The 15909-nt window shown below is 45.5% G+C and overlaps 1 protein-coding gene across 1 annotated transcript; it reads right to left on the reverse strand.

Moving 5' to 3' along the window:
• Positions 1-462: 462 nt before the first annotated feature.
• Cckar (cholecystokinin A receptor) lies at positions 463-12099 on the reverse strand. Its single transcript, XM_078021164.1, has 5 exons — positions 11708-12099; positions 10807-11058; positions 7251-7512; positions 4800-4927; positions 463-3787 (listed from the first exon to the last, which is right to left on the reverse strand). Exons 1-5 carry the CDS (start codon positions 11817-11819, stop codon positions 3252-3254), a joined length of 1290 nt encoding a protein of 429 aa, XP_077877290.1. The 5' UTR covers positions 11820-12099; the 3' UTR covers positions 463-3251.
• Between the last annotated feature and the right edge of the window lie 3810 nt (positions 12100-15909).

Below are 15909 nucleotides of genomic sequence, written 5' to 3' on the forward strand. Positions count from 1 at the left end.
GCTCCCAAAGGGCCCCTGCAGGGGTGCAAGTGGGTGGGAGGAACAGCCAGCAGGGCCTGTGGGCATTGACAGCCCTCCTCTGCCCTAGGGGGGAGCTGGGTTCTTGAGCATGAAGTAGAAATGTCCGTCTGTCTGTTTACAATGAGATCAGGGATATGAGAGCTAAGGACTCTACCAACCAGGAGCTCCCAGCCCTTGTTACCCCATCAACAGCAACGACACCTCCCTTAGTAACATCATGGATTACATTCACCCTTTACCTACACACACACACCACCGAGGAGAGAGAGGTCACAGCCAAGGCAACGGGAAGAGGGAGGGAAAGCTCCCACCCACTGTCCCACTTCAGGACCTTGGGTGAGATGCATATGGACTGGGAAAAGTCTAGCAGAAATTCTGCTTCTCCCACCCCCACAAATGAGTCTTCCCCACAGCTGCAGACAGAAAGGGAGGCCACCCAAAGCACAGGAGGAGTGACAGTGGTCACTACATTTATTGAACACTTACTGTATGCATTTACTGGCAAAACACAGGAGGGAAGTACAACGGAGGCTCAACTCATCACATTTTGCTTGAACGGAGGGGACACTATTAAGCATACAGGGACATGTGTAACCAAGCTCTGGAAATCCAGGCACTGCTCGTTTTACCCCCAAAAGTATGTGAGGAGAGGTTACCACAGTGGCTGGAGCACAAGAAGTCACTGAGACACATGATTTAATTACACAGCAGAGACAGCTCTCCATTCCAGTGCTCTAACTCACCACTCCGGTGAAGAAGGAAAGACAAAGACACTGGAAAAATGCCAGAAAACTGATGTACTTGTTTTCTTAACTCTATTGGGTCGATTCAGTTTAAAGTCAAATTAGTAAACTGCTTTAGCTTGGAATAGAGGCAGTAAGCAAAGTATGAGAGGAGCATTATATTAAAAAAAGTTTTAATCAGCAAAACAAACCTTTTCAAAGATCAGATTCTGAAAGTTAATAGCTTTTTTCCCCCTTTTTACAAAAAAAGCTTCCCTTAAGCGAAAGACCTACCAATAAATTAATTTATGTTGGGAATCATATATATATATATATATATATATATATATATATATATATATATATATATATATATTTTACATGCTTTTTCAAAGTTTTCAGGGCAGCGCTGCTATATAAAATACAAGGTGTATTTTAGTGCATGGAACATACTCATGCTAAGAACTACTGATTGCTTATCTATTAGAATTTAGCTGTGCATCTGTATTTTTATTAGCTAAATCTGGGAACTTTAATTTCAGGATAACATATCTTTGGAACTTCCAGAGGTTTCCAATAGTGGGGGATTACTAGTTTATCTTCATTTATATGCTAATTGCTGCCAGAGGAGAAGACTTACTCTTCTCACAGGAAAATTGTAGCTAGTGTAGGACATCCTCAAATATTGGAGATACTTTTATTTTTTAGGCCTTTTATCATTACAATTTTAGCAGGACACATTTTAGTTGGTTGAACTTTTACCTTGAAATCTTTAAGATGGTGGTCAGAGGAAGGAATGCTCTAGCTTGAAAAGCCCCATTTAGATCACCTGCTGTTAAGCAAAAGCAATGCTTACATCTTGCCAGATTCTACAGTGTCTTTTAACCCAGCATTTCTTGTCACTCTCTTCATTCCCCTTCCACCTTTTAAAATTTTTTATTATTATTATTTTTTTTGACAATTGAAATCCCTCACCCTATACCACCCAGAGCATCAGGCCTGGATCAGTGTTTGGTTATGGCCTCTGAAATAAGAAGCAAAAGACAAGCTCACTTCTTCTCAGATACTTGAAGGCATGAAGCTGGGAACTTCCTTTTTTAAAATTCGTGTACTTGTTTACTTCCCATGCTAGCATGCAAACATGCTTCTGTCAAAAGTTGTCTGCATTTTTTAAAAAGATGTCCATATTAATTTATCTAAACAAATAGGACAAGGTTACTCTTAAAAGAAAAACAAAGCAGTGCTGGTACATACTATTGTAGAAATGCACTTCTTGGTATCTGAGTGTGTAATGCACATCTTGTTTTAAATTGATATTTCTTAGAGGAGAGAGGTTTCAACATTAATCTTGCCAACAACAAGTTCACATGAACTGGTATGTCTAGGAAGGATAATAAAATGATTAATACTAGCTGAATTCCAACATCCATTATTAATTCTATTTTTAAACACACCAAAGAGTTTCCTTATATGTAAAGAACATAATTATATGTCCAATGTACACACACACACATACAATTAACTGGTTATTAGCAAGTTGCATTTAGAAGCATAGACAGTGTTGGCATTCAAAAGCTGTTTGCTGACTAAGTCCAATTAGGATGAGTCTGCATTGGGGGCTTGACTATAGACATTTTTACCCTTGGCCTTACAATTCTCCTGTACCAGGAAAGTCCTTCTGGAAGAGGAAGTATAGATGAATATGAAAAATCAGTGAAGGCAAGGAAATTATGATGTTAAATACCACATAAAGGAGAAGTTAGGCAATCTAGATCACGAAAGTAGAAAAAACATCCTATGCACCTTCTGCTGCTCAACATTCCGTAGGGTAAGATCCCATTCCATCTGGCTCTTTCCTTGTACTCCCTTCTCTTTGTGGAAACATGAGCTCTAAATTCTGTGTTTCAGAAAACATGCTTTTTGCTCGTCTGATGACAACATGGGCCTCTGTCCTGACTAACTTCAAGATGAAAAAAAAAAAAATCATATTGTTCTCTTCCTACAAAAATGGCCAGAGGAGGTCTGCTTCGCTTCTCTTGGTGGAGGAGGTCACTGTGTGTAGTGAAAGCCCAGGGTGCTGGGGGGGGGGGGGCAAGGAGCTTTCACCGCTCTTCAGTAGCAGAAGAAACAGAGAACAGAAGCATCACTACCAGAAGCAGGAACCCACCTTGGGTGTTCCAGAACCTTCTGAAGCTCAGTAGGGTGGGAATCTCCACTTTGAACAGGTGCTTGGTAATTACATTTGCAGCCTGATCCTGGGGGACTCCCAGGGGCTTGCTGAGGCTTTCTGATGGTGAATGTCACTGGGAATGTCTTGCCTTGACCTACCTGGAAACCAAGTCAGGCCCCCGCCCCCCCCCCCCGCCAGTGCATCTCCTTCTGGAACTGGGGGGAGGATGGAAAGCAGCCAGGGAAGGCTTCCACAGGACATGGGGCCTGCCTGCTGCACTTCCCTCCTCCTCCCCCTCCCTGGCCCCCTCCTCCCAGCGCAGTGGAGGGCCGGCGGGCTCAGGGGGGTGCGGCAGAGGCGCTCATGTGGCTGTAGGAGTACCTGGACAGGGACGCCCCCGAGGTCCTGCCTTCCTCCTCCTCTCCCACCTCTCCCCTCGCCCCCGGGGGCCCCGGGTTGGGGCAGCAGGGAAAGGTGGCCATGAAGCCGAGGCGGAACCGTTTGTTCATGAAGCAGTAGATGATGGGGTTCACGCAGGAGGAGGTGTAGGAGAGCAGGAGGATGAAGGAGATGGGGGTCCCTGAGAGGTGGCGCTCGGCAGAGGTGGTGTCATAGGCCCGCCAGGCGTTGGCGCTGAAGATGGGCATCCAGCACAGGAAGAAGAGGACCACGATGACCATGAGCATGCGGATGACCCGCTTCTTGGCCATCAGGTTGGCGGCCGAGCTGCTGCTCCGGACGCGGTGGAGCCTGCCGCTGCCGCTGCGGGTGGACAGCTGCTGGAGCTCCAGCCTCCTCGGGGACCGGGACTTCTGCAGGTAGCAGCCGTCGCTGTCCTCGAATCGGCTGCCACTGCCCGTGCTCGGTTTCCTCTCTGGGAGGGCAAGGGACATCACTTATGGCTCAGGAAGGGTCATGCCAGACAGAGGGCATGGAGCCTCAGCCCCTCTACATCTGGGAGGCCAAGACAAACCTGAACTGGAGGATCAAGGTCACCTTGACCTACGCTGACCTTGGGTAAGAATTGATCCGTACTAGTTCTCTCCCTGGAATGAAAAGCCACTTAAAACGTGTGTGTGTGTGTGTGTGTGTGTGTGTGTGTGTGTGTGTGTATGTGTGTGTGTGTACACAAATAAAATGTAATTTTAATAATATATGTGAATGACACAATGTATAATAATACCTGGGACAAAATAGTATAAGGATAGAAATGATTAGATAATTTTCCTGTCTTTCCTGGTCCCTAGGGGAAGCTCCTGCTTGCTTGCTAAGTTTCAGAGAGTTTTTACTGTGAGATGGTGAGAAAGAGTCAAGGAAACCCACAGAAGTCAGAGAGACTAAGTTGTCTACGTAGTAAAAAGCCAAGTGAGGAGGTGGAGTGAGAAGGCAGAGGCTATGTCAACACAGGTGTTGGTACAATTTTAGTGAGTGGGGAAGGGGTCAGGGTTTGTGGTCACTGCAGAGTGAGCATGAGACGGGGGGAGAGAGGATGGGGCTTGTGGAGTGTCTGTCAGATTTCTTCTGAGGCCTTTGGAGAGACCCAAACACAGGTCAGGATTGTAATTAGCCTTGGTTATTGTAGGGTGTCCACTTGAATACAGGGGGACGGAAAGTGTGGGACGTGTGGCTCTCTGCTGATAACTGGGTGATATGTGTATTATCTCTTTTTATTCCTCTTGGTGCCCTCTTGAAAGGAATTATTTCCCCATCTTATAGATGAAGAAATAGAGGGTGGGAACCAATCCTGGGCCTAAGAAACAGAGTTTCATAAGAATTGTCTTCAAAGACTTCAGTATACTCTGTGAAGGGTCTGGTGTGTCCTCTCAAGTCAAGACAACACGCTTGCATGCTCTTCTGACGTAAACAGACAGTTAAAAGATATTTACCTTTAGCAGATTTCTTCTGGCTAGCATCAAATTTTATTCCTTGATAGAGTTCCAAAGAGATTAATCCGTACGCCACCATCATCACAATTCCAGGAATAAGAAAGAGGATGAGCAGCAGGAACGTGTGCCTAATAAAATTGAAAGAAATCCAATTACCAGCAACTCTGGACCTTCAGACTCAAATGGGAAGGGGTGATCTAGGGGCATCTTTGTTTGAGCTGGTCTGAGCAGACACATTCATTACTAGTCTTTAATACCCTTGAAAATTCCATGTCTGGAGGTTCCGTCATTGGAAGTTGTTTTCTTCTTTTCTTTTTTTAGATGGAACGTCTTGTGAAGGACTGGTCAAATTGAAAAAGGTTGGCATGATTTTGTGCCTGGAACAAGTTTACGTGTTAGAAAATAATGAAAATCTGGGCTTGGTGATGTATGCATGTGATCCCAGATGTCAGGCGTCTGGGACAGGAGGGTAGAGAAGCTTGAGGATGGCCTAAGTGACCTAGGGAGACCCTGTCTTAAAAAAAAAAAAAAGACAATAACATGGAAGGGGATGGGAATAAGAAAGAGAGTAGAATGGATCGGACATTACTTTCCTATGTTCATACATGAATATACTCCACATCATGTACAACCACAAGAATGGGAAGCTATACTCCATGTATGTATGATATGTCAAAATATATCCTATAGGCATGTATATCTAAAAAGAATAAATAAAAACTACATTAAAAATATTAATAGCTTAAAAATGAGAATATGTGATTTACATATTATGTTACCAAAATTAATAATCATAATAATAGAGATTACGTTCATTGAGGATTTGTCATATGTGCTACACACCAGATTAGGCATTTTACATAAAATAGTACATTTAACTCCCATAATAACCTTTGAAGTAGACACTATTATTCTAATTCCTATTTCAGAGAAGAGGAAATTGAGACCTAAATAACGTGTCTAAAGTCACGCAGCTAGTGACAGAGTTGAAATCTGAACCCAAGCAATACATCGCTGGAGTCACTACTCATAAGCATCACAATACACAGTTTGTTGACTTTATAGCAAGAGAATACTCATATGCCTACACAGGGATGATAGAAAATCTCCTTTTTGTTTTATGAAATATGGCATCCTCTCTCTTTCTGACCCCCCAGCAGCTCAAAGATTTCCTTGGGTGTTTATTCTCCACGGTGGCATGCTTGGTAGAGTGCCTGGCTGGGTAGAACTCTGCTTCCTCTAAACACATTTGTTTCCCGAGGCACGGCGGCCTCCTCTCTAGGAGTCCGGCCCCTAAATCACTTCTGCAGCCTGGCAAGTGCAAGGCTGCACAATTAGGCCATCAAATTGTCAGAGGCTGACCGCGGCTGGGCCATTTCTCATCACAACTGGACGTGTTGATAAGATTCCCTTTCAGGTCTTAGAAATATCCCTCTCCTTTGTAACATAATTCTTTTTTTTTCAAATTATAGGTGGACACAATATCTTTTTTATTTTTATGTGGTGCTGAGGATGGAGCCCAGTGCCTCACACATGCTAGGTGAGCACTCTACCTCTGAGCACAACCCCAGCCCATGTAGCATAATTCTTTTTGTGGGTGCGTGTGCTACCTGGTTAAAATGAAGGAGGAAGGCAGAGAAAGCAGAGAAGATCTCCGTCTTGAGCCTCTGTTTCTGAATGCCTACTTCTGGCTTCTAAAACATCCTTGGAATTAGTAAAAATGATGCTCTGTATTTGTATCACCTCTTTATAAAGACATTTTTTTCTACTCATGTTCTTACTGGAGCCTTAGAGCCACCCAATACGGTAGATTTATTGTATTAATCCCTTGCAGAAATGAAGACCCTGAGGCCTAGGGCACTGTGTGAACTTTCCCAGAGTTACCCAGCTAGTAAGCCAAGGAACAGGTATTAGAATCTCGCCTTTCTCTGGTCAAGTGTTCTGGGCAAGCATCACAATGCAGCTCTAATAGTCACGCGGGGATCTGGGAGTCACTCTCTGTTCTATCTTCAGTGCTTTAGAAAATTGTAGCTTTCTGAGTCACCTAGCTTAAACCTCCACTAGACCTTCTGCAAGCATACTGCAGAGTCATTAAGCACAGAGACTCTGCTCCACGTGAATTTGGTTTATTGAGTTTAGGCCACTTGACCTTTCCAGGACTCTGTTCCCTCATCTGTAAAATGGGCGCAGTGATATTATCTACCCTAGAGGGTTTCAATAGTATAGATTGAAGCAATCTACATATGGCATTTTAAAAAGAGCTTTCCAGCTGTGCGTTTGCTTACTCTTACTCTAGGATGAGGTTAAAATGCCTCATTAGCGGTTAGCAACTCAAAAAGTCTCCAGGACCCTGATCCCCCAAGTATTCTGGCCAAGGCATTCCAGATTTTCATGCTGCAGATGTATCAAGTTATATTTAAAAAAAAATAAATAAACACAGTGCCTCCTTACCAGGACTGCTGCATAACATCATTTGGCAGTAGGAAGCGGCACATATTTGCGGTCTGGTTGTTATTTTTGGTAAAAGGCACCAAGTTGCTATAAATGGGGTACGGAGTCATGATGGTAAAGGAGAGGCACCAGGTAGCAGCAATCACCTTCAGAGCGTGGGATTTCGTCTGCCAAACGCGGGACTGTAAGGGCCTACAAATTGCACCATATCTCTCCAGAGATATGGCCACCAGATTAAAGGTGGAAACACTCACAGAGGTGCCTGGGAAGGAAGAAAGAAGCTGATTATGTTGGCACTGAAATCCAAAGTTTATTTGCACTTTAGCTAAAGCATAAAAGCATATCTGATCTGCACAGGTCTAATCTCAAAGGAGAATGCTCCAGGGGTAAAGAAATACTGTGCATGCATATTTCAGAAAGATGATCTATTCCCAGCTTTGTTCTGAAAGGATTTAAGGCAGTTAACAAAATGTATTTGCAAATACATCTCCCTGCCAATGTTGAGATAAGTTTATTGAGCTTTGATTGCAATTGAACTCTTGCCTGGGCTGAGGGTGCTCATTAATTAATAACAGGGGGATAAAAATATGGCACCCCTACACAGAAACCTAAAGAAAAGCTCTGATTTTACACATGATCTGTTTGGTTAAATTGACCTTAAAAACCCAAGACTCTCAGGGCTCTGACCCAAAAGGTCACTGGGATTTGAGCTAGAAGCATTAATTTTTGGAAGGCTCTAGTACATGTTATTTTTAAGACTGAAACATCCTACATTTTAAAATGTAGTTTGTTGAAAAGAATATTCAGTAAAAAAAAATGCAAGAGAAATGTTCTATAGTACAATTAAAGGTTTCTCCAGATGAGAGAACTAGGGTTTTCCTTTTTGTTCTTTTGTTTCTCTGTATTTTATTAAGTGTACATCACCAATATAGTGGGAAATACATCTCACTTCAAAACATGTTCTTGGGTCATAGTCAAAAAACTTAATTTCCCCTAATTTTTATATTATGTATATATGTTTATTATCATGTCTTTAAATTACCCTTGAATCCTTCAGCTATGACTTCTGTTGACTCTTATCATTTCCTCTTACTATGATTTTTTTTTCTTTTTGGTGCTGGGGATAATCTCAGGGTCTTGGATATGCTAAGGAAGTGCTCTACCAGTGAGCTAGGTCTTCAGTCCCACTATGATTTCTTAAATCTCAGAATTAATAAAGAATTAGGAACAGAGGTTCTTAACCTGGCAACTTACCATGAGTATGGATATAAATTAATTATCTTTAGCTATGTACAAAAATTCTTTTTCTAGGGAGCCTAGCCTAGCTGTCCTTAGAGTCTTAAAGAAGTTCTATCAATCCCCAAACCATTGACCGACCAGTTTGTTCTGGTGTAGGATTTGCTGTGTCTTCCTGGACGTCACCCTACAGAACAACACTAAAGTGGACAGGACAGCCCCAGACTCTATCAGCTTGTGTAATGGGTCCACACTGGGTAACTGTAAAACCCACTTTCACACTGTCGGGCAAGCACTCTCTTTCTTTCTTTCTTTCTTTCTTTCTTTCTTTCTTTCTTTCTTTCTTTCTTTCTTTCTTTCTTTCTTTCTTTCTTTCTCTCTTTCTTCTCTCTCTCTCTCTTTCTTTCTTTCTTTCTTTCTCTCTTTCTTTCTTCTCTCTCTCTTTCTTTCTTTCTTTCTTTTTTCTTTCTTCTCTCTTTCTTTCTTTCTTTCTTTTTTCTCTCTTTCTTCTTTCTTTCTTTCTTTCACTACAAATTAGTAGTTTAATGAGTATTCATTGTTAATATTGAGAAGACCACAAATTTGACAGAAGACTCTAAATCGCTGAAATTAAAAATCTAACAAAGTCACTATGACATTCCAAATACCTTCTGAATTGTCTTGATTTCCTATTTTGGTTATTTAATTTTTCTTTTTTTTTTCCCTACTGTAATTTTTAAAAATTTAAAAGTTTTCTTATTAGAAGCCCAAGTGAAATTCACATAACACAAAGTTAACCATTTAAAGACAAACCCTTTCCTGGTGCTCATAACGTTGTGCAACCAGGAAAGCAAGGGCTCCCTTTCGATCTTTCATGCACTCTGAGGAAGGTTCTCAAACAGAAGGACCCTACGGTGTATGTGGACAGGACTTGCAAATGTAAAGCACTCTGGAATGTTCGTCATTGTTAGCGCTTCATTGCTTAACAGTGATCCTTGTCATTTGTAAGTCCTTTTCTAAAGGATAAGTTCAGAGTCGGCCTTGGACTCGGCTGACGTGTTCTTGGTTACTTGTCCCTGGCACGAGGCTCAGCAATTCATCTTCATTTTGTCTGTACTGGATCCCGCTTCCTCGGTTGGGAAAAATAAAGGCTTTTAAAGCTTTCCAGTCATTGAGGACTGCCCTCACCAGCTCAGTGCTGTATATTTTATAAGATTTGGGTCAGAACTAAAAACAAATCCCCTCTCATTTCCATTTCTCCCTTTCTCTCAATGAGTTTGCACAACAGGCAAGGGACAAGGCAATCTGGCAGACACAGGGGACCAAGAAACACATTCTTTCTTTCCTTTCTTTCTTTCTTTCTTTCTTTCTTTCTTTCTTTCTTTCTTTCTTTCTTTCTTTCTTTCTTTCTTTCTTTCTTTCTTTCTTTCTTTCTTTCTTTTTCAGCTTCAGGAGAACTACAGAAGTTGACAAACTAAGGCTGTGTGCTCACACTGTGGTGGCCGCTAACCTGGGTCAAATCCCTGCTGTGTCACTTAGCGCCCGTGTGTCCTCAGCACATTTTTGACTCTCTATGCTCTGTTCCTTCCTGATGAGAAAGGGAAGAATAACTGTATTTACTCCGTAGGGTGGTTGGACGATAAAACAGGACCATGGAAATAAAAGCATTTAGCACAACATCGGATGCATTAAAAGCACCCAGAAGATAGTAGCTCTTGAGATTTGTTCAATAATCAACATTTTAATTTTGATTCGCATTAGCAGAGAGCTGCACTATCCCAGCCAGTCAGGGTCATTTCATTGACCACTGCCCCCAGAACATATTCGACTCCTCTTCAGGGACAGAGACTCTCTCTCTGCCTGAGCAGGTCCTAGCCCTATGAGGGGGAACGGTCTGGGAAGTGAATCCTGAGAGAAAAACTAGACCTGTGATAAAACTGGCTCAAAATAACCTTGTTCCCTAAGAAAATAAGAGGCCCAACCCCAGAGAACCCTCCTCCGTGACCCTCACCATCCCTCGAAGCCCTGACCCAAGTTCAAGTTGGGAAGAGATCAGGATACGACGAATGGCATCCAGAAAGGCACAGACAGAACAGAAACTCGAAGAGAAAACAGAAACAACCCCTTCTGTGTTTCCACATCAACTTCTGACACACAACAAGGAACCAACTGTCCAACCATTGCCAGCGTCCTTGTCCTTGTGCACAGCCGGACACAGCCACGTGCTCTGTGTTTTCAAACTCAACGGGGCTCCCGTGCCCTGGCTACCAGGGCTTGGGAAGCTCTGGGCTGAGCAGGGGTCTGGGGAGAACTCTAGAAATAGTCACCTGCAGCAACTCACCCATGAAGTAGGTGGTGGTCTTGCAAACAGCACTCCCGAAGATGAAATCCTTGAGCAGGTTGGGGATGAGGTTGAAGGGCATGCAGAAGAGGCAGAGCATGAGGTCGCTGACAGCCAGGGACAGCAGGAAGATGTTGGTGACGGTCCTCATCCTCTTGTTCCGGATCAGCACGGTGATGACCAGCGTGTTCCCCAGCACGCTGAGCAGGAATATCAGGGAGTACAGGAAAATCTGCACTGCCGGCTGCCACTCTGCCGGGAGGGACGAGGTGATGGGAGCAGAATGTTAAAACCTCAGCGCACCAAGCGGATGGCTCCTTCCTGCCAACCTGTGCCCCTACGGGTGGGCATCTTCAAACCCAAATATTCCCGAGCTGACATCCATCATTTTTGCAGAAACAAACTGAGAAAAGCACCGTGTGATTCGGTTGCTTCTAAAAGGTTGGTCTGTTAAAAGAGCTGCCCCGGGAAACCCTTTTTCTTAAGGACAACGCTTCTGAATCGTGAGGGCTTTCTCTCCTAGACACTGACCATTATTTTGCTTTAATTGCTTCTTCACGCCGGGTTTCCCCAAGAAAAGGCCACTGCTGAATTGTGACAGTGCCCTTTCTGTCGGGCGTGTAAGTCCAGGCTTCTACACTTGTTCTCCCTTCTTGCTGCTCTCAGCTCTGCCTCCCGCTGCCTTTGTCCCCTTCCTGTCCTGCACACGTCTCCACTCTCCCACGACACACAATACCACTCTTTTGACTTTCCTCTGCTTTTGGTCTTCTAGCCAGACTTTGGCACGTCTGACTCTGTGTCACAATGACTTTATTGTATTTTCTTTATCAATCTTGCCTGTGCTGACTTCTCCCTGAACTCAGTAGTTTTCTGAATTAAAAGAATCGCTTCTGGCACCTACCTTTGGAGCGCCGGGGCTGATCCAAGCAGAACAGCGTCCCGTTGTCGAGCCCCAGTTCGCAGGGGGGAGCGACGTTGCTCCCATTCACGAGAAGGCTGTCGACCACGTCCATCCTTGCCTGCTGCTGCTCTCCAAGTGCCGGAGAGCCTGTGGATGGCTCACTCCAGGCTCATTCCTCTCCTGACAGCCTCCTCGGTGCACCCTGCCTGGAGGGGCAGGGAGGGAGCCGTGTCCAGGTGTGCCCTCCTTCAGCCATCCCTAAGGGCGACTTGAGCTCTGCGCCCCGGCTGGGCAGGCATCTGCACTCCTGGGGTGGAAAGGCAGCTGGTGTGAGCCCAGCCTGCTCCACCTTCCAGGCCCACCCCTCCCGTGCCTGGCCAGTCTGAGGTCCCTGAGCAGCCTGGCTGCCAGTTAACCCTTCCCAGAATGTGCCGCTTTATGCACACACACACACACACACACACACACACACCTCTGCCTGCACAGATATGCACACAGGCACCGCTCTGGAACCTGTCTTCTCTGTAGAGGAACCTGTCACCACCCCAACATGCAGGATGAAGCCCATGCTGGCTGGGTGAGGCAGGACCAATTAACACAGAAACAGATCCAACAAAGCAGACCCTCAGGATGAGGGGACATGGAGGGACTGTGTTCCTACCTCCCTATAGAAAAGCAATTAGTGCCTTTTTATCTTTGGAACAATGCCCAGCTGTGTGTGGACACAGCTCCTGGGTGGTGGTGCAGTTGTTACCAAGCTCAGCGCTGTCTTGTGTGGTCTCTGCCCTTGTTAACCAGAAGGAGGGGGACACTTGAATTCAGGTTCCTGGATCCTGACTACCACAAAGTGAGTAAATTTCCCGTTCATTCATTTTTCCATTCATACAGCACACACACACACACACACACACACACACACACCACACTCACATACACACCCATGCACACACACACACACACACACATGCGCACACACACACATGCACACGCGCACACACACACATACACACATGCGCGCACACACACACCCATGCACACGGAGAACCTACCATTTGCAAGGCACTTTCTTAGCACATCAGCAAATAATGAGTAAGATCGTCTCACATGGTGTTAAACACCACGAAGGAAGCTAAGCAGGGAGAGGTAATGGGCAGGAAAGGATTCAGGGTGCCAATTTAGATGGACAGTCAGGAAAGGCCTCCCTGAGAAGGGGACCATGATCTGAGATATAAGTGACAAGGAGGAGGAGGAAGGCTTATGAAGATCTGGCGAAAGCTGTTTCTAGGCCGAAAGAATAAACCTTTTTTAAGCAGGGGTCACAGACAGTGCAAAGGCCCTGTGGTGTGGTGGGAATGAGAGTGGCCTGTTTGAAGAAGACATAGAAGTAGGAATAAGTGAGGAACAGATGATAGGAGGGGAGGTTAGAGTGGGGACCAGCTTAGGGGTCTAGGTCTTCCAGGAAGCCCTGTAGCACTTGCCACCCATCGTACAGAGGGTCTCTTCAGTCTAGACACTTGGGCAGTGGATGACAGCACAGGAATCTGCTTTTCTGAGCCATGCTTGGTCAGGCTGAGAGTTGATCTATTGGTCAGATAGCTCTGGGGCCCCTGTGCACTCACATGTTGGGTCTCTGCCGAGTTGCTGCCAGATGAACTGGCATTTCCTCACCAGGGCTGAGGATGTGGGGCTGGGGAGACACAATGGTCCCTCCTCCCCTTGAACCATGAACACCTGCTGTTTGGGGCAAATAATCTTAAAAGCCAGAGTGGGAGGGACATTGGTGAAGCAATGAGTAGTGATTAGGACAAGCTTTGATCTCAGATCAGACCTGGGATCAGACCTCAGCCTCTCTGGCTACCTGAAGGTGGCCCACTGGCTTAGCCTGCTTAAGGCTCACCCTCTTCATCTGTCAAACGAGATCAAGATGACTTCATAGATATTTGTAAGGAAGATTGACTGATTGACTCGGGACAGTGTCTGATGCACAAAAAGCTTTCAATAAATCACAGATGACAGTATTAATAGGCTTCCAATAATAATGGAAGAGGAGGCTGAGACCCAGGGTGGCCCCTTGTTTTGCTGGGGAGAACCAGCAGTGGACATCCCCTGGGAGACTCAGCAAGCCCCATCCTCAGGCCACTTCCTGCACCGTGGAACCTTCTCCATTATTCTAACTTCCTGTGGCCCGTTTGGAGTTAGAGGTCTGCTCTCTGTTTCTCGACTCTTCCCCTGCAGCCTGCCCACTGGGAGCTGACCCTGAGCAGCAGTGTCCTGATCTGGGTAGGGAACAGCACTCAGGACTGAGTCCTGGATACAGCTAGATGTCACCTCGTTGCTGTTGCTGGTACACGCTGCTTAATCTGCTTTTCCTGGGCAGGCATCACTGGCTACAGAGGGGCCCCTGAGCAGCTGGGGAAGCTGCCGGCCCCAAAACCAGAAGAGCAGAGCTGACCGCCCCCCCTACCCCCGAACTAGAATGGAGACTAACTGGAGGCAAGTTCCTTCCTTCTGTCTCCCTCCTTTCCTTCATTCTCTATCTGATCTTCCACGTCCATTGGTTGCTAAGAAGTGGGGGTGGGGTGCTGGAGATTCTCTACTATCACAAGGGGGAGGCAGCATAGTTGAGTGCTGGTTCACCAGTTTTGGTGCACATCCAAACTACATGGGTTGGTGGTTAAAAAAATGGAGTCTTACACAGGTTCAAAGCCAATCTCAGCAACTTAGTGAAGCACTAGGCAACCTAGGGACCCTGTCTCAAAAATAAAAAATAAAAAGGGCTGAAGAGGTGGCTCAGAAGTTAACTGCCTCTGGGTTCAATCCCTGGTACCACCAAAAAAAAAAAAAAAAAAATGGAGATTTGCAGAATCACCTCCCAGAGATTCTGATAACTTCAGCCCCAAGGCCTGGGAATCGGCATTTGGGGATTTTTAAATCAATTTATGTTTTATTAGTGCTTTTTTGTTTTATGCAATTATGAGGTTCATTTTGACATTTTCATAAATGCATATTACATAATTTGCTCCATTTTGATTCTGGGAATCTGCCTTTTAATCCAGCAACCTTGGCAATTTGAAGACCCATGGGGAGGCTCCCTGGGAACATGCAGAGTGGGAGGGCAGGCAGCAGGCCGAGGGGCTCTAAGCCTGGTCTTCACCACTGGCCAGTTGCGGAGCATGAACAAAGCACTTAACCCTTCCAAGTCTCAGTTTGCTCTTCTAGAAAATAGACATAAAGTAATGCTACCTGTAAACGAAGCGGTACACAGCAAACAATCCCGGAACACAGTGCTGGATACTAATTGTTATTATTAATGGAAAAATAATTTTAGGGATGCTGTCTTTAGCCCTATTATCATGGCCAGATGGATGATCTGTCTCTCTAGTACACTAGTGTGGTGTATTGTGTGCGTGCAGACGTGTGTGTGTGTGTGTGTGTGTGTGTGTGTGTGTGTGTGTGTGAGAGACAGAGAGAGAGAGGGAGAGAGAGAGAGAGAGAGAGAGAGAGAGAGAGAGAGAGAGAGAGGAGAATGAATGAGACTGAGAAGCTAGGCCCTTTTGTACCCTTTTAGGATTCCGCTCTGTGCTCCTCTTCCTCCTGGTGGTTCTGCTCTGGGCTCGTGAGCCAGGGTGATCTAACCGTTACACTAAAGAAGAGACGCCCGTGGCGGAGGCTAGAGTTTTCCAGGAAAAGCTGCTGCGTTCCCAGGTGTCAGTCCCCCTTTTCCCCCTTTCCCTCCTCCACAGACAGTCTATTGAGTGCCTTGTCCGTGGCGGGAGCTGCGCCAGGTGCTAGGGATCTGTAGCTAAGCAGACACGTTCCTGTCCTCCTGAAGGGCCGTCCACCACGGGAGATGTGCGATCAGCAGACCGGCAAACAGGGGTGCTTTCTCACTTGGTGCCCTGTCCTCTGGTGGGACGCTGCTCCAGGTTAAGTTGACACACACGGGCGAAATGGAGACAGAACGGTTTGGGTCCCTCCCCCCTCACTGAGACGTGTGATCCTGGGCAGAGCATAAGCCCACAGCCTCCTGCAAACCCTATCTGTACGGGGCCTTTCTTCTTTGCCAAATACTGGTCTAGAAAGAAAGAAAAATGAGAAATGGCAATGGGTTCCCGGAGAAATGAGATTAATCACTGCTCCCCACACCCTTCTCCCTCTCAGGGAGTGATGGTTCTCAACCCTGCAGAGCCCCATGTGTACTT

This window comes from Ictidomys tridecemlineatus, chromosome 9 (assembly GCF_052094955.1).
Source record: "Ictidomys tridecemlineatus isolate mIctTri1 chromosome 9, mIctTri1.hap1, whole genome shotgun sequence".
Taxonomy (NCBI): Eukaryota; Metazoa; Chordata; class Mammalia; order Rodentia; family Sciuridae; genus Ictidomys; species Ictidomys tridecemlineatus.

What these genes read in the sequence shown, in the direction of transcription:
- Cckar (XM_078021164.1), bottom strand. Translation starts at nt 11,819, where the DNA reads ATGGACGTGGTCGACAGCCTTCTCGTGAATGGGAGCAACGTCGCTCCC. An exon ending in GACCACCACCTACTTCATGG is followed by an intron (nt 7,513 to 10,806) that starts GTGAGTTGCTGC and finishes CTTCCTTCCCAG; the next exon opens with GCACCTCTGTGAGTGTTTCC. An exon ending in GATGTTATGCAGCAGTCCTG is followed by an intron (nt 4,928 to 7,250) that starts GTAAGGAGGCAC and finishes CAATTTTATTAG; the next exon opens with GCACACGTTCCTGCTGCTCA.